The sequence below is a fragment of the Haplochromis burtoni genome, unplaced genomic scaffold, assembly GCF_018398535.1.
Source record: "Haplochromis burtoni strain Fernald_Lab_line unplaced genomic scaffold, NCSU_Asbu1 Contig_215, whole genome shotgun sequence".
Lineage (NCBI taxonomy): Eukaryota > Metazoa > Chordata > Actinopteri > Cichliformes > Cichlidae > Haplochromis > Haplochromis burtoni.
Window position 1 is genome coordinate 425692 of NW_024582576.1, and position 18330 is coordinate 444021.

Consider the following 18330-nt stretch of genomic DNA (forward strand, 5'->3'; position numbering starts at 1 on the left):
TATGGAAGGAAAAGAATAGTTTGACTTTTGCTATTGAATTTGCTTTTTTCACTAAGAGCTAAAGAGGTTTGTCACCTTCAGGTCTGTGCAATACAGCTAAAGCCGGAGCCTGAGCTTAAAACTCCTGCTCGTGCAATCTAAAGTTCATTTTTAATACATTGTGATGCACACAAAACTAGTGGGTCAAAAGTTTCAGACTGACAAGCTGACGTTTGATGAGGCTTTCTCTGGTCTTTGCAGGTTACCTTATAGCAGTAAAGCCTTGTTTAGGATTTGCTTGACACCTGTCACTTAGTTGCTAGTAGAGATTCAATGCTCCGAGTGACTAGGTAACCCCTCAAGCTGTGTTTTGTCATTCCTCAGCAAATATTCAGAAAACAGTTTCTGGGCATGTGCCGAAGTGAAGCGAGACGGTGCTATTCTCTTCCTGTATGCGTACGGCTTCTTTGATATGTATCTGTGGCTCTCTTCAGGTTCTCCGACATGGCTGTCTGCAGTAGATATGCATCATTACACTTCTGCTGGCAGCCTCACGGAGATGGCAAGTGTTTTCTGAAAGTGAAGCCAGAGTTTTTCCCCTCATTGTATAGTTGGCAAAGTATCTTCATCACATACATTTTAAGTGGCTATAAATAGTAGCTAAAAAATGCTTCAGTGTTTTGTTCGTCCTCTTCTCAACGTCATGTTTTCTGCCATTGATTCAAGTGTGTGTGCCGCAATCTAGTGCCTTTGTATCAGTGCCCTCCTCCAGCACAACAGTTTTCTTCTACCCTGGAAGTTTTTGACAGGAGAATACTCTACAATTATTTTGTTGCACCAACTGAAGAAAAAAAAGAGGGGGGGGGGGATCTCTGGTCTCCTAGCAACAGTCAGCTGCCACCATGCCCAAGGAGGTAAAATTAGTCCTGTGAGAAGAAAGGAAGTAGAATTGGAGAATCCCTTCTCTCTTCTCTCCTTTTTTATCCACTCTGCAAGTTAGATCACCTCACGCTGGATTGCTTTGTTCCTGTTCAAAATAAGAAATCACTTGGCATGCAGCTTCATGTTAGACTGATGTCTCTGTGATTGCTGCAAAATAAATTAAGTGAATTCTGTACTTCAAACAGCGTGGCACGATGCTGTAGCTGGCACTGGTGCAGGGATTCCTCCTGTGAACATGCATGCTTTTCCCTCCTGCTTTGTTCTGCTGGATCAGTCTGCAGCACCACCACCTCCGCTCCCCTCTACGAGTTTTAGCAGATATTCACGTCAGTCGCACAGTCACCGTGAACACACGTGTCCTGTGGGGTATGTAGATGCTCTCTGTAGACCGCGTGTATTCTCCACACCAGCATGATGTACGGCATAATTAAATAAGCTGTGCGCGCTCTGTTAATTGCCCGTGGAGTGTTTGAAGGGCTGGAAAATGTCAAGCTGTGTGTGTGTGTGTGTGCGCTCCTGGATATGTCCAGGGCTTGGGTGCTCAGTGTAATAAGCATGTGCAGACAGACCTGTTAGTCCCTCTGGACAAACCTCTCCCGGGGATCAGTTATGAGTGTGCTCTCACGCGCTCCGAAATGCAGGGAATGAAGGAATTTTCTGCTTGTTGACACAGATGTCCAAATCATGTTGTTCAAACATGTAATTCACACATGCATCAGCCTTCAAAACACCTCCCACACGCTTTAGCATCTACACATACTGTACACGTCCAATCCTGGTCTTTCCCACTTGACCACAAACTATGATGATGGGAGGTGCTGTTAATGGAGAGTTATGGGAGCAGATTAGACAGTTAGCAAATGCTTAAACTCACGAACACTTTTACTAATAACAACAACTTATAAAGCGCATTTTGAAACGCACATTTTAACAACTCTAGCATGAACACTGCAGTTTTTGCTTTTGTTAATGACGCCAGGGTTGGCAAATGTTTTCGGCCATATTCGGAGGGGGAGGAGTCCATAATTACCTTACTTATAGTAAAATGGTCTAAAGGGGAGCTGGGTCTACTGGGTGTCCTCTCAGTTCTGATTTCAGGCTGTATAAAATCCAGCACATGACTGGAGCTGGCATGATTACAGGTCTTTTTAGACTAGAATAGCTACCACCAGGGCCACAATGAAATAGACTCTCTTTTTTAAGAGAGATGTATGAGTGAGGCTGTTTTCAAATTCTCAAGTTGTGCAAGAGACGCATGCCAAGCTTATATCATGGAGTCTTTCCAGCTAATTTATCCCTGATTAATTCCTTCCAACATTTATAGTAGGAAATCTTTAAAACTTCCTGAACTGCTCACAGAATCATTAGATAACTTCAGACTTGCTTGATGATTGCAACTATGATCACATCAGCATCTTTGTATCAGCCAGGAATAAATAAGAGGCTGTTTAAATTGAAGCTGCGGTGCCATTGGATAGCTTAGATCAGAGGTCTCAAATCTGCAGCCCCAGAGCCACATGCGGAGATGTTTCCAATCTCTAGTGGTTCCATTTCATTTCCACAGAAATCCAAATGGAGACGCTTAAAGGCGGCATCGATAACCCACATGCTCCGAAGGTCTATGTGATGTTATCCATAGGGGTTTAGAAAGCTGTAGGTCAGTTTACCTGTACACAGCAGAAACTCAGTGATGTGCTATTAAAATGCAAGTAATATCCTCTACTGATATTTGCATCAACATGTTTTAATGTGTACGTATTCTTTGTCTTTTTTAGAGATGTCAAGCCAGACAATATCCTATTGGATGAACAAGGTAAGGGTGTGAACAGTTTGCTCTGTTTATAAGACAGGATGTAAAACAAAACAGGACTTTTAGGCCTTCAGTATGTATCGTAGTTGTATAAGAGCACATTTAGACCACAGACCTGTCTGAAGGGCATATCACAGTATTCTTTGTGCATTGTTTATTTATTTATTTATTGTCAGATACCTGTTATATTTTGTCATATGGCTCTTAATGAGTTTTATTCTGATTATACTATATGTATTCCTGCTTTATGCACACATTCAGTTTCCTCAGGTCCTCCTATTTCCATGTCATTTAAAAGCTGCAATGTTAGGACTGTGTCGTATCGATGGAGTGGATTCAGCAGCTTTAAAGCCTAACTATCTTATCACATTGGATGACTTTAAGCTGTGTTTCTTTTTTCGACTGCATGTGATTCTAATGCTGTCTGTACCCCGCTGTGTGTGTGCGTCTGTGTTTTGTACTTCTCCTCCTAGCTATACAATAAATATGTCTGTCGTGCATTTGTGTTTCTCAAAATCCTTCTATCAGCTTAAGCTGACGGAGGGATTCTGAAAAGTGCTTGATCATCAGGGGAAAACAGAAATTGTACAATAAATAACCCTTAGAGACGGCAGTGACGTTCCCAATCCGCTGCGACAAGTACGACACCCCAGAAACGACCCCAAGAAGGTCAGAGGAGTCGGGGACATCGGACTGACACACAAAATAATGAGGACACTTTGTCCTTGCATATCACATTCCAGCTTACTGAAAGGGAACGTTGTGTCCTCATTTGTTTCCTTCTCTTGTCACATGTGAAAATGTTTCCTTTTGATGTGAGCGCAGACGTTTATTTAGAAAATGTTGATGGATTTTCGTGTTTCCTCAGGTCACGCTCACCTGACGGACTTCAACATAGCAACAATAATAAAAGACGGAGAGCGAGCCACGGCCTTAGCTGGAACCAAGCCCTACATGGGTAACTAAGCATTTATACTGTGCATGAAAAAGAAAGCTACAAGAAAAGGGGGCCTAGCGTAATTAAGTTATTCTTTTCTTTGTAATTTTAAATGCTCAGTTGTACCATTTAACTGTCTCGGTTAGTTAAAGCTCCTAGAACTATTTGCTAGAAGGTGCCAGACGCTGTTCCTTCAATTTCTGAATACATTTTTACGCTCTCATTATCACTAAACAGGCGTGTGTGAATGATATCAAAGAAATTAAACATCCTGTTGATTTGTGAAAATGGGAGGCAAATGTTCCACTATTGTATAATGCGATTGCCGAGGAAAAATGTGCTTTTCTTATGACATTTTTGCAAAGGAATGCTCCATGCACAGGCTGTCATTATACAAGCTTTTTCTTCAGTGTCTCTCTGCTGTGCTTTCAGCCCCAGAGATCTTCCAGTCTTTTGTGAGTGGAGGGACGGGCTACGCCTTTGAAGTAGACTGGTGGTCACTTGGGGTGACGGTCTTCGAAGTGCTGCGCGGATGGGTGAGACATTGAAATTGCAGTTTTTATGTTATCGGGCTGCAAGAACGAGCTCGCCTCCATTCATTCGCTCGTCTTTCTCTTCCTCAACTTGCTGCTTTTCCTCCTTTTGTCACCTTGTCTCTCTGCTAGAGGCCGTATGACATCCACGCCAGTAACTCGGTGGAATCGCTGATTCAGCTCTTCAGTACCGTCAGTGTCCAGTACAGCCCAACCTGGCCCAAGGATCTGGTTTCACTATTGAGGAAGGTGAGTGGAGGACGATGGGGCATTATTAACTTCCACTTCCACTTCAGTCAGCGGTCCCCATCCTTTTTTGCACCACGGACCAGTTTGATGTCCAAAAATTTGGGTTATTTTGTAACACGTCCTCCTATAATGTGCCAACAACATTGAGAGTAACGCCCTCCTCTCTGCCCCTTAGTGGTCTCTGGTCGCTATGGTGACGCGTAAATATTTCTTTGAAATAGGGTTTGGGGACCGCTGGAATAAGGGACTCAAGCTGAACGTCTGTCATCTTTCAGTTAAATCTCCGTCCAGCAGCAACTACTAGATCTGCAAGGATCTGTCTGGACTCTGAAAATCAAATTAGTTAATGTGAATTTCTATATACATAGTCAGTAACATCAATTTATCACTGCTAATTCCTGTATTATCACAAAAGGATTGTATGTAACTTGACTGAGTCCATGTTATTGCTGTCGCCTTGAAGACGGCGAGCTCACTGCAAGTGGTCGCTGATTCGTCTTTGAAGCAACCATTTCAAAAGCAGCGAGTTCGCATGTTCGTTGCACACAGTCACGCTAACGTTTGGTTGTATTTCAATCTCTAACTGTTGTTTTCCACAGTGTAACTGTAACACACAGCACCATCCTACTATGCAGCTAGTGCAAGGAAATTTGAAAAAGGTATCATAGGAACAACTGCTTATCCGTGATGTAATATGATCCTCTTCACAGAAAGCACCTTTCTTTCTTCTATTGCTCTGTAACCCAGTGTGCACAGCTCGGAGACAGATACTGTCTACAGATTTATTTCCCTCTGCCTTTTTAGTTTAAAGAAGGTGTATAAAAAGTAACCAAATTTAGTTACAAAGTTGCCAAGTTAGCAACCAGTGAGGTGAACTGAATCCGGTTGTTCAGTGATGACGCGACGAATCCTACTTCCGGGTCTAAAGTAGTCTGCGTTTAATATGGCTTTTGTGTTGTTAACATGTTTAATGTTATGTATTTTCTTCTATTTGATCTCAAAAAGCTCCTAAAACAGTCAGTGATCACTGTTGACCTCCCTCGGCTTTTATTACCGCTAATCATTTATTTAAGCTCAGTTTTTAAAACCTTAGGATGTAACTACAGCCCAGCCCATGCAGCAGTATATGAATGACTAACCTCGTATTGTGGATGGATTATCTCAGTTGTTCTCCTGGCTGAAGTTTGGTCCTTTTACAGCATCCTGCCATGCGATTACATTTGTTCCTGACCACCGAGAACACTCACGTTAACTTTTATCGAGTGGAAAAAAGTTAGCTTGTTTATATTATGCTAACATAGCTGTGTCGCTAGCGGTCACGTAGCACATCATTATATACCAGCTAGCCAAACTTCAGTAACCCTACAAACGTCACTGCTGTTTAGTTTTCTGTCTTCATTTATGTTGGAAGTGATAACAGAGCTGTACGTTTTAATTTGTTTCCAAAACCCCGCAGTCAGGACATGCTATATTGTATTTAGATAGAAGCTAGCGAGCTAACTCCCTGCTAACTTCTAACTCCGTTAAATGTCATAAATTCCGTTTTCATGGATGCCTGGATGTTAAACTCAATTGTTACACCTGGTAGAGCAGAACGCTGATCAGTTTATTAAAGATGAAAGACTTTAGACAGTTTTTCAACTCTCAGTAATGCCATAGTGATCGTTTGATATATGGACCTGCAGCGGAGTTTAGGCCCAGACACGGCTAGTGACGTCAGACTGAACAACCGGATAGGGACAGCGCCATGAGTGAGAGGGGTGTGAGATGGACAAGCTGAGATGCATAATTTCTACATTTACAATAAAATAAATATCCAATTGCTAAAACTGAAAAGCAAATATCTACCCAGTAAACAAATATCCAAATTGTCAAATATGTATGAACAGGCTTAGCGATGAGCTCTATTCTGACGCTCAGAACGACAAAGCTCACTGATCGCTCTCAGCAAGCAGTCCATTATCTCTCATTATTAGCAAAGAGCAGTGTTTTTAGTTGGCTCAGGCCTTCGCCTTGCTGGCAAAAACTTGTAATCTTAATTTTATGGCTTGTCTTTAATCAGGCTCATGTCTTCTTTACCAGCTGGTGTTTGTGCCAACATCTCTTTCACTATGTCAGTATGCATCGCTTTCGTCCAAGGTTTAGGAGAGAAGCTATAAACATTCGGTTTGGACATTTTAATAAAATGTATATGAGCTAACTGATAAATGGAAAGGTTAGGAATGTGAATGCCAGTCCCAGGAAACTAAAGTTACAGTTTTTAATTAAGTGAAGGCAGATTAACTCTGACCCATGTTGCCTGAGTGCAGATGGTCTTCCTAAGAAAGAGGAGCAGGATGTAGAGGTAAAAAAAAGTCAGCGGAGCCAGTGGAACTGATGGTGCAGGTATTCTGTGTGTGCGTGAGTGCTGTGGGGAGGGGGGATGATCCGAGACCCCGAGGGCAAAGAAGGGATGGAGAAAGAAAATGACAGATGGGATGAAAGCACAGAAACTGAGCGTGTGGGTGAGAGACGAAACAGTGCATGTGTATCTTTGTGTGCTAACTTATCATAACGAGTGTTTTAGTCTAATATTGAGACTGAAAATGTTTTCTTAAAAGCGAAAGTGTGCCAGTTGGATGAGATAACTCCCTCTGGATCAAATGTTAATAATTCTGCTCCAAACTTTCCTTGCAATAAAAACCCACCTTATTCTGCTTTGCATCAGCGTGCTGTCATCTAAGCAAGCAAAACTGTTCTGGAAACTAGTCCTCTCCTCCCCTCTGGTGATATTTCTGTAGTTATTTGAAGACAAGATTTTTGAGTGGGGAAGGAAAACTGTGGCTTGTTCAGGAGGATACTCTTTGGCAGAGTGTAAGTGCAGAGCAGGAGTGCGTGCATGTGCTCTGCGTCTGAATGACTGAGTGTTCTGGACGGAGCGACGGTCTCTTCCGCTCTGCTGCTGATCGATTACCGTGTCTGGACTCCACCGAGACTGAGCTAACTGGCCCTGCAGGAGAAAACTGAATCAGCCTGTGACCAAAAGAAGAAGAAAATAAAGCGCAGGAAGCGAGCTAACACAACAACAAAAACCACATCCCATTGTCATCTCCAGCGTTTTACCCCCGAGGTGAAAAATGAAGCAGATGGCATTCCATTTAAAAACACAACTGTATCAGCACCAGCTCTTCTTTTCTCCCTGGACTGTGCGACTCCATTCATGTGTGGTGTCCATCTGTTCTGATGAGTGCAACAATTCTGATTCAACCTGATTGGAGTCAGATTTGATTAACAATTCCTCCTGTTGGTGGATTTATTAGTGAAGGTGCATTCGTCCTCCTGTTCAAATGTAGTGGCAACATAATTATTAGTTTTCTACAGAGAAGGAAGTAAAATTATGTTTTGGTCAATTTGTTTGTTTCCCCATAAATAATAACATTTATAGATTGAGCAGCAGAGTTGAGTATGTGGGTTGCGCCCATGAAAAACTTGCCAAACCTTCTCTTGCTAGTGCCAAACAGCTTTTTCTGCCGTTGGCTCTTGTTTAGAGCTCCTGGTACCCCAGGAGCTGACAGTCAGGGGCCTGATTGGTCCTGTTCATCGATGAGTCGGAAGTTTTCCTACACCTGTTGGGTCGTACGGTCAAAATGTTGCAGTGTTGATTGCTGCACCAATAAGGTAACAGTGTGGAGACAGTGCGGTGGCGGTGTGGGTGGCGTCTCCCTCACTGGAAAAATGCGACTTGTCATTATTATAGACAATCTCAATGCAGAGATGTCTCAAGATGAGATTCTGCAGCCAGTGGCAATCCCATATCTCCACAGTCTGGGACCGAACTCTATCCTCCAAGATGACGACACTCTCCGCAGAGCGAGGCTTATCATTGACTAGGATGGAATGACCTGCCTGCAGTCCTGACCTCAACCCCACTGGGATCAGTTTGGATGCGCTGTTTGTGCCAGAGTGACTAACACAACCACATTGGCTGATTTGTGACAAATGAAGAATAGGATGTCATCACATAGCAGTGTGTGACCAGGCTGGAGACCAGCCATTCAAGCCCCTGTTTGTTAAAAGAATAAACTGTTAAATTGCCAATATCTCTTTATTGTGTTTCTTCAGGCTTCAACCATCCAATCTAAAAAATGACACCAGCCAAGAGTCAGTACCAGACGCTTCATAAATGAAAGACTTTTATAAATGAAAGAAAGATTGTAGGAATAGTCTTAACCACTTGAGGTGAGGGCTCTTCAAAAAGAAATGAAGCTGCCTTCGACTCTCACACTACCATGATCTGAAAACCTACACAGACAGATTATAAGAATGTATAGTGATAAAACGCAAAACCAAAAAAGCAGATTTCATGGTTTCTGTATCTGCATGTCAGAAAGCCAAACGATTGCTATTAGCTAGATAAACATGCATGATCGAAAGGTTTTGACAGCAGACGTTTAAGATAGTTGGGGCACAAAAATGAAACCGATACAGGGTCCTGGTAGTGTGCAGGCGGGCACGCTATCATCGTTTACTGGGACACTCAACGGGAATACGTGTTTATTTAAAAAAAATATTTTAGCTTTCGTGCTGTTGTAACTGAAAAACAGTTACTAGTTTCCGGCTTTAGAATAGTGACCAAAAATCACATCCTATATCTCTTAAACGATTTTCCAAATCCTCCATGGAAAGCATCAAAATGCAATCTCCATCAGGAGTTTTCATAAGGATTTAGACCAGGGGTGACCAACTCCAGGCCTCAAGATCAGGTGTCCTGCAGGTTTTAGACCTCACCCTGGGTCAACACACCTGAATCAAACGACTAGTTCATAACCAAACCTCTGGAGAACTTCAAGACATGTTGAGGAGGTAATTTAGCCATTTAAATCAGCTGTGCTGGATCACGGACACCTCGAGGCCTGGACTTGGAAACCCCTGGTTTAGACAAAGCACTCGCACTTTGGTTGATGTCTGTACTGGTCTGTTGTGGTGCAAATACAATGTTCTGAAACTGGACTGGTTAAAGTGCAAAGTTGTTTTGTCTTGTTTCTTGTGGACTTTGGAAATTTGCACAGCCCTGTGAATAATATTGCTTTATATTATTAAAGTCACAAGCAGAGAAAAAAAACGAATATAGGTCTCCAATGATAAGTGAGATGAACTGCTCGTCACATTGAGAATGGTTGCTCAAGCTCACCCTCACATCCGCTCCCATTTTCTCTTCCCTTTGAAGAGATGATCCATTTTATCTGTTCCTTTTATTAATGCAAGACTTCCAGCCTCTTGGGTTTGATCATTTTTATTAAAGCTAATAATCTTTATTTATAGTCTTTTTTTAACTCTTGCGTTCACACAAGGCAGCACCTCTACCAAAACAATGTAAGGTTCACAGTCCTGCGGGTTTAACATATCATTGAGTTCAACACATACAAGCATATTAGTAAGATATAGCAGATGAAAAGGGATGGCAGGTGGTAAAAAGGAAAGGAGGGAAAAAACAACTCATGTAAGGGTTTTATTTCACCTCCCGTGGAGATCAGCCTGGCTGTGAGCGAGGAGAGAAGGTGCGAAGGTGATGTTGCTACTCAGAAAGTGATGTTGATGAAGTGTGTGTGCGTCTTTTCTTTCCAGCTACTGACAGTGAACCCAGAGCATCGTTTCTCCAGCCTGTCTGACATGCAGACCGCTCCCTACCTCGCTGACGTCAACTGGGACGCTGTGTATGAGAAGAAAATGGAGGCTGGATTTGTTCCCAATGTTAGTGTAAAGCCATCACATACGTCGCTCTCTCTCACACACACAGACTGAAGCACTCCTTCATGCTTGCTGATCATAATGAGCATTTTTGGCAACTAAATAATGCACGCTGGCATGCAGCGTCTTTGCGGTGCACTCACCTTATATTCCTGCTTGCATGTCAGTGCATTCATGTGTGCTGTTCCCTGTTGATGCTCAGAGCGCGTGCACTCTGTGGTCCATTTACGATGGATGCTGCTCCTGTGTTTTAATTATCTCGCGTGCATCTCGCTCACACAGAAAGGTCGCCTGCACTGCGACCCCACCTTCGAGCTGGAGGAGATGATCCTGGAGTCACGTCCTCTTCACAAGAAGAAAAAGAGGCTGGCAAAGAACCGATCACGAGACAACAGCAAGGATTCACAGTCTGTAAGTGACACGGTGCTCTGCACAGAGCTGCTGCGTCCGTTCTTTTATCTCATGAAGCAACACTTAGTGTGATACCTCTGATACCAACAGCTTTGACTTTTATGCATAGAAGGCACAAACTAAACCATTAGTTTGCAATTAATTTGCTTCTTAGTGAGTTGTGAGCGCTACCACTAAAGAAACTTTTTAAAGCAGTGTGTTGGTAGCTGCTGGGAGTTTTGATTTGATTTTAATGCTTAGAATATACATGATCAGGCATAACAACCTGTGACATGATAACACTGATTATCTGTTCATCGTGGCACCTGTTGGCAGCTGGGACATATTAGGGAGCAAGTGAACATTTTGTCCTCAAAGTTGATGTTAAAAGCAGGAAAAATGGTCAAGTGCAAGGATTTAATTAAGTTTGACAAGAGCCACATTAGGCTAGACAACTGGGTCAGAGCATCTCCAAAACCACAGCTCACGTGTTCCCAGTCTGCAGTGGTCAGTATCTCTCAAAAGTTCCCTGATCTAAAGAATAGTGAAAACCGGAGAACTGGTAAACACTGTAACCAAAGAAAAGTCAATAAAAATAATAAAAAGGATCCCAGTCCTCAGAAAGGCAAAATGATCTCCATCTTCTTTCATATTTAGTAACAAGAGATGAAGTCCTCTTAGTAGTTATATAACCTCTGCATTAAAAGCACTATGTTCTGTTAAGGAGGATTTTGGAGCCACGAGTATGAAGGTGGAATTGTCACTGCATCTGTTAAAAGGCCTCTTCTCTTTGATCATACAAAGGGATCATTTTAGTTTTTTCATCTTCAAAAGAGTTATTTTCTCGTAGGCACCGATATGATTTGCTGTTTACCTGTTATTTTGATCTTTGTAGCCTTACCTCCAGCAGATTAGTGTGGTTTTTGCTTTGTACAGTTAGGTTTTTGTTAACTTTTGGACAATTACACATCTTCTATAATGTAGCCTTTGTGCAGCACTGCAGTAGACTTTGAATCCCAGTCCTTGTATGATTGTGCAGACTTTCAACTTAAGATCAAAGGGGTTTAACAAAAGCATCGCGTTAACTGTTTAGGAATTACAGTCATTTGAATACACAGTCTCTATTTTTAGAGATTGAAAATACAAAGATTGTTTTTAGTACTTGGATGAAGCCTAGAACCATGGACGTCACCCAATGGCCTTCTTGTCAAGTGTAAATGGTGGTTTTGCATATTGTGATAAGTCGCGTGTTTTTCCATTCATGAAAGCATCTCTCAGTTGTAGCCTATGAAAGTTAAATGCCTGCCTCCTTGAGACGTTTTTGCTCGGTCCTTCTCTGATAGGCTCATTTTGTTTTTTTCTATGTCAATCCATTTTTACAGAGCGTTTCAGTGAAAAACTACCAAGTAGCTTCCAAGTCCAACACTTGGAATCAGCTCCGTATCTTTCATCTGCTTCAGCTCATGAAATAATGAGAGAACCGAGCACGAAACATCTCATCAATAACCTGCTTACGTTTGAGCCTCTAAATATGAATTCTTGTAATTCCTAAACAACTAATCCAAAGCTTTTTTTTTTTCATAACCCTTTAATTAAAGGTGAAAGTCTGAACTTCACTGAACAAAATTACAAAATGTGTTTGATTGCCCAGATACTTACAGACAGACTTAACTGTCATTGCTAAAAGCGAAAGATTATGAAGGGAACACCAGAAGAGTCGTGTAAATTATTTTTACCCACTGCTTTACTCATTGGTACAGTTTTTATAAAGAGCCCGGGCCATTCCAGGATAACAATGCAGCTCAGGCTTACCTTTGTCTCCGCTCTGTCACATCCTGTCAACACTGTATATTTTTAGATTGGCAGTGAGCCAGCTGGCTTTTTTTTTTCCTCAGCTGTAGTGAATTACCTGTGCTCTTAGCTCTGTGATACAGTAGAAGGATAAAGCGAGACACCTGTGTAATCATGCTCACAGAGGCAATACAGTACAGTTTCTATATCGTTGAATACTTGCTGTCGATCCTTGGAGTCTCAACCCCCTGGCCAGTTTGCGTCCCCCTACCTGAGCCTGTTCTTCCTGTTAAAACTGATTTTTTTCTTTCCACTGTCACCAAGTACTAACTTGATTGTTCGGCTATGTTCACACTGCAGGCGAAAGCGCATCAAATGCGCCTTTTTTGACCCTATGCGACCCATATCCGATCATGCTATGACAGTTTGAACAGCACAAATCCGATATTTTCAAATCCGACCTGGGTCACTTTCATATGTGGTTTAATCCGATACATATCTGATGTCTTAGAAAGCGACTGCTGTGTGAATGTTCATGTCGCATTAAATCCGTCTTTTACGTCACTGACATAAGACGGACGCCGATTATCAGCTCTGGAGAAGACAAACGAGAAAGCATAGCGGCCATTGTTAAAGCACGTGCTCTCTTTTTTCTCAGTGTCCTTCTTTCTCTAATTCATTTGTCAAAATTCTGTCGGTTACGACTGTGCAGAAATCGATAGACGGCTGCAACAACACCTACTAGCTCTGTAGCCGCCATTTTTACTTCCGTAGACAGAGCGCGTTGCATGTCTTCTTTTGTGCATGCGGGCCGTGAACCGTTCACACTAGAGCGTGTTTGCTGTCACATTTTATTTGTCGTGTGAACAACCAGACAAAAAAATCAGAATTGAGCATTAAGACCTGCAGCGTGAACGTAGCCTTAGAGCTCTCTCTCTATTTCTCACTTTACAATATAAAGAGCTGTTGTTGTGATTTTCCACTGTACAGTTAAAATTGAATTGAATTAATAGGCTGTTCTGTTAAAGGATGAAATGAATAATCCCCAAAAAAGAAAAATTATTACAGTTTAAATGTTAACAATTTGAATTTCAGTTCGAACAACTACAGCAAAACAAAAGGATTTTGAGGTAGCAGATGAATAGCAATGCAAGATATAAATGTCCTCCTCATTTTGCCTTAATGCGTGATGAGGTCTGCTGTCTGATTTGTGTGTGCTGTGAGCAGGATCAGAGTGTAACTGCAGCAGTGCAGTCTCTGTTTCTTTGCCTTGGTGTTATGTTTGATTGAGACATTATTTACCACAGACGGGAGACGTCCTCTCTGTATTTATGAAAAGCAGCCTGCACCCATCAGACGCTCCTCATGACATCAGCGCGTGTGTCACGTGTCATCAGGGCTGATGAACATGTGCAAAGAGCGTGCACCTCTAACAATAGGGTTGTGAGACGCTGTGTGTGGAGCACATACATGCGTGTGTGCCCGCTTGCGTGTACTCATACTGCGTTATTACTGAGATTATTAAATTATGAAGCCTTCGGTGCCGTTGTCATGGCCCCAAGTGCTTTTGGAAATATGAGCTTCTATTTTCGTCTTGGGCCAAACATCCAATTTGAGGAGAGCTCACAAACAATTCATGACTTGTTTAAAAGAGCAACGAGGGGGAAGGATGAATATCCCTGGGAGGTCACGCACTTGACAGATTGAAGTTGACGTCAAGTTTTGTTTTGTGTTTTTTTTAATCTGCGGTTCTTGATGATGCTGATGATGATGAGGTCGATCTGTAAGGTGACGATGAGTGTGCTTTGTCTGTCATCTGCCTGCAGGAGAACGACTATCTACAGGAGTGCCTTGAAGTGGTGCAGCAAGAGTTCATGATCTTCAACCGAGAGAAGTAAGAGAACAGAAGAGCAGCAGACCGTCTATAACACGGGCTAAAAGCAGAGGTTTCTTTTTTTTATTCAACGCAGCCAGAATGAAATTAGCTACCATTAGTGTCATCCTTTTAGAACGAATGCAAAGGACAGAAACATTCCTGCCACTTGCCTTGTTTGCCCTTTAAACAATCGGATTGATATCCTCAGCTGGAGCTAAATTTAATCTTCTTTCATGTTTCTTTTCTTAGATTGTGAGGCAACATAGGGGTTCATTTGTCTTTGATCTTAAAGCTATCTCGCAACCTCTTATTTTTGGGGGGCAGCAATCATATATTTAGAAAACCAACGGCAGTAATTTAGCTAAATTAGTGACACTTTAATTACAGTTAAAACTAGATATTTTGCCCATAAACCCCTGAGACAAGAGGTCGGCACATTTTACTGTTTCTTTTATTAAATTGCATAAAATCCATGCACAAAAGACAAATTGAGACTTTAAAATGATATAGCAGTTTAAGGTAACAAAGCATCTTCGTCCTTGTCCTTGTTTCCCTTGCTAGAATCAACAGTCAGCTTAACAGTTATGTCACAATCATGTCAATCAGGAACCAATGCAGGCACAGGGAGAACATATAAGAGGCTCAGTTGATCAGGAGGACCAAAGCAGGTGCTGTCTTCCTGCTGTAAAGTGTCGGCATTAACCAGTATGCTAGCATTCAGTCCTGTAATAATACATCGATTCAAATATGTTAAGGTTCTTGTTTTTCAAGGTGCTACTGGTGCTGAGAAACATCTGGGGGGGAAATGCAAAAAAAAATACAAATTTCTCACAGCCTGTGCTTGTAGATATTATATCAAACTTAAACGCCTTTACTGTTTAATCATGAAAGTGTCTCCTTTTACATTTTTCCCCATGCAGATGTTTTTGCATGCTCATTTCATAAGATTCATGTAGGAAACGGACAAAAAGTAGAGTCTTACACAATGTCTGACTTGTGGAAATAAACAGTCGTGTGAAAAAAGTTCCAAAGGACTCTTTGCAGTCCTATAAAAAGCTCAGTACATTGTTCCCTCGTTTATCGCTGGAGTTAAGTTAAAAAAAACAAAAACCTGTGATAGGTGAAAGCTTTATTTTTTACAATTATTACAGATTTTTTAAAGACTGTAAAACCCCTCACTACACACTTTATACACTTTTCTCAGACGGGTAACTCAGATGGTAACGTCTACCTTCCTTTAACATGTCCACAAGTCCAACTTTTTGTGCTATGGTTAGCATCTTCCTTACTTTGACGGTACAAAGCGTTTCGTCGGCATTGTTGTGTTTGTTGGGGAGAAAACTTACAAACATACAGTACAGCACTTCACAGTCACACTGCTAGCAATAGAAGATTTATGTATTTGACAAGCTGAACGCATTCTGTACTGTACAGGAGATACGGCACGGGATTGATTGACAATGGTCTACAGCCAATCAGGACGCAGAACACAATGTGCTTTAAAAAAAAAAAAAAGCATGCAAAATTGCACCAAAAAAATGTGCAAAAGAGCGAGGCCGCGGAAGATTAACCGCGTTATAGCGAGGGACCACTGTACACCCTTACTGCTTCCATAGGAATTAAGAGTATAAGTAGCTGCTGCACTTGATTAATTAGGCATCAGCAAGTATGGACGCCTGTCTTTAGGTCTGGAGCATTCACGTATGTGACAATGCCACAATCGTTCAAGGAGTCTTCCATGCAATGCTCAGCGAAACTGCAAAACACCTGCATCTCAGACTGTACAGGCAACAGTTAGAGTGTTAAATGTTACATTTCATGACAGTACGATTAGAAAACGAGGGAGCAGGGATGGTTTGTTAAAAAGGGTTGCCAGGAAAAAGCTTCATTTCACTGGATGCAGAGGTTTGCTTTGGAAAGTTACATCTGAACACACTACAACACTTCTGTAATCATGTCTTTTAAACATAGAAGACTAAAATGGAGATGTTTGGCTGTAATGGATAGTGCCATGTTTGGCCTAACCCAAACCAGCTCATCAGCTCAAACTCCTTATAACAACGGCCAAGCACGTGGAGGGGTGTTGATTTGAGTTTGGTTTTTGGAGTTTTTTTGCAACCATGGGACCTGGATACCTCACAGTTGACCATGATCTGCTCTGTAAAACAAAGTATTCTAGAGTCAAATGAGACCATCGTGTCAGCTGAAGCGTGGCAGAAACTGGGTCATGCAACATGACAACGGTGCTAAGTGCATCATCAAATTTACAACAGAATGGCTAAAAAAGAAAGGAATCAAGGTGTTACTATGGCCCAGACCTCAAACCAACTAAAATGCTTTGGCAGGATCTTAAGAGAGCTGTGCATAAGCAAACAAGGTGTTGTTCAGACAGACACTATCTCTACTTTTAAGATTAGGCTTAAAACTTTCCTTTTTGCTAAAGCATATAGTTAGGGCTGGACCAGGTGACCCTGAATCCTCCCTTAGTTATGCTGCAATAGACGTAGGCTGCCGGGGATTCCCATGATGCATTGAGTTTTCCCTTTCCAGTCACCTTTCTCACTCACTATGTGTTAACAGACCTCTCTGCATTGAATCATATCTGTTATTAACCTCTGTCTCTCTTCCACAGCATGTCTTTATCCTGTCTTCCTTCTCTCACCCCAACCGGTCGCAGCAGATGGCCCCGCCCCTCCCTGAGCCTGGTTCTGCCGGAGGTTTCTTCCTGTTAAAAGGGAGTTTTTCCTTCCCACTGTCGCCAAAGTGCTTGCTCATAGGGGTCATATGATTGTTGGGTTTTTCTCTGTATCTATGAAGCGCCTTGAGGCGACTTTTGTTGTGATTTGGCGCTATATAAATAAAATTGAATTGAATTGAATTGAAAATAAGGTTAGATTGATAGGTAAACAATTTGCTCGATATTAAAACCCGTAAAAACCTCCCAAATATATCAATAACAACAACAATATGGATCAAGTGCAATATCTTGTATGATCAAAATGCTGAGGATGCCACTTTCATACGATAGTATAAGGAATGTACCTTGTATGAGACATATAATACATAAATATTTACTACATTTCTTTTCTGTATGGGCGACTTCATTAATTTTTTCCACCTTTTTCCCCTCCGTTGTGTTTGTTACGTTGCAGATACAGCACACAATCAAACATTTCTGACTGTGCATACTGATTGTTTGACTAATCTGGAGGTTTGTTTAAGACCCGTCTGATTGTTTTGACTGCTCCAGTTTCTCCTGCTGTCAGACGTTGCTGCAGCGATATCAGTGTATTTTCCCCCCTACGTGTCCACACGCACTTTCAAAACTAAGGCGGCACAATAACAATTCATGATGATAGTCAGATCTATAAAAATAAATCTGCACTTCAAAGGTTTGCAGTCATAATGATGAGTTTAAAAAAAACTGTCACCTTATACCACGACTGCTTTGGTGAATGTGGGGCTGGCACTGGAAATGCTCATAAGATTGCAGTGGGAACAAGTTAAGGGCTGCCATATGTGAACAGGTACAGCAAATGCTAATTTAATCCTCCAAGAGCATGCAGAGTTACTGGTATAGGAAGAAAAGCATTACATATTACTCCAGACCTTTACGACAGCCAAGCTTCTGTAATGAAATGGCTCGGTTATGTAAATCAGACATGACAGGAGGCTTTTTAAGAGTGTAGCTAAATTTAATGCATCTAATGTTTTCTTTACATCTGCAGAATACACACTGCACAACATAAATGACTACTTTAGAGTCCATTTATCATAGAATGTATCTTTGTATGTAAAGTGAGCAACATTGCTTCAGTGCTGCTCTAAATTATTGCCTCATTTATTATTGACCAGGTCCTGCCGCTGCAATGTTACTGCAGTCCTCCTCTGTGGCAAATGTCTTATTATATCCTATTGGTCTGATTAATGGCATGTTACTTCTATTTATAATAGAGGGCATAATGTCTAGAATTATGTGCAGTGATGTGCATAATATAGTAAAGTCTAAAGGCCTCTTGACTATTTTTCTGAGGATTTTATAGCTCAAAAGTTTGGAAAAATAATTTAATTACACAACATGGGGGCATATCTCGGC

At 41.6% G+C, this 18330-nt stretch overlaps 1 protein-coding gene across 1 annotated transcript in view; it reads left to right on the forward strand.

Moving 5' to 3' along the window:
* The window catches only part of LOC102295086 (serine/threonine-protein kinase 32C), a 121285-nt gene that overhangs the window by 97843 nt on the left and 5112 nt on the right, over positions 1–18330 (forward strand). Inside the window, exons 5-11 of the mRNA XM_005936844.3 lie at positions 2697–2734; positions 3600–3689; positions 4101–4204; positions 4334–4450; positions 10055–10180; positions 10460–10588; positions 14185–14252. Coding sequence (XP_005936906.1) covers positions 2697–2734; positions 3600–3689; positions 4101–4204; positions 4334–4450; positions 10055–10180; positions 10460–10588; positions 14185–14252 — 672 coding nt within the window. The remainder of the gene's footprint in view (positions 1–2696; positions 2735–3599; positions 3690–4100; positions 4205–4333; positions 4451–10054; positions 10181–10459; positions 10589–14184; positions 14253–18330) is intronic.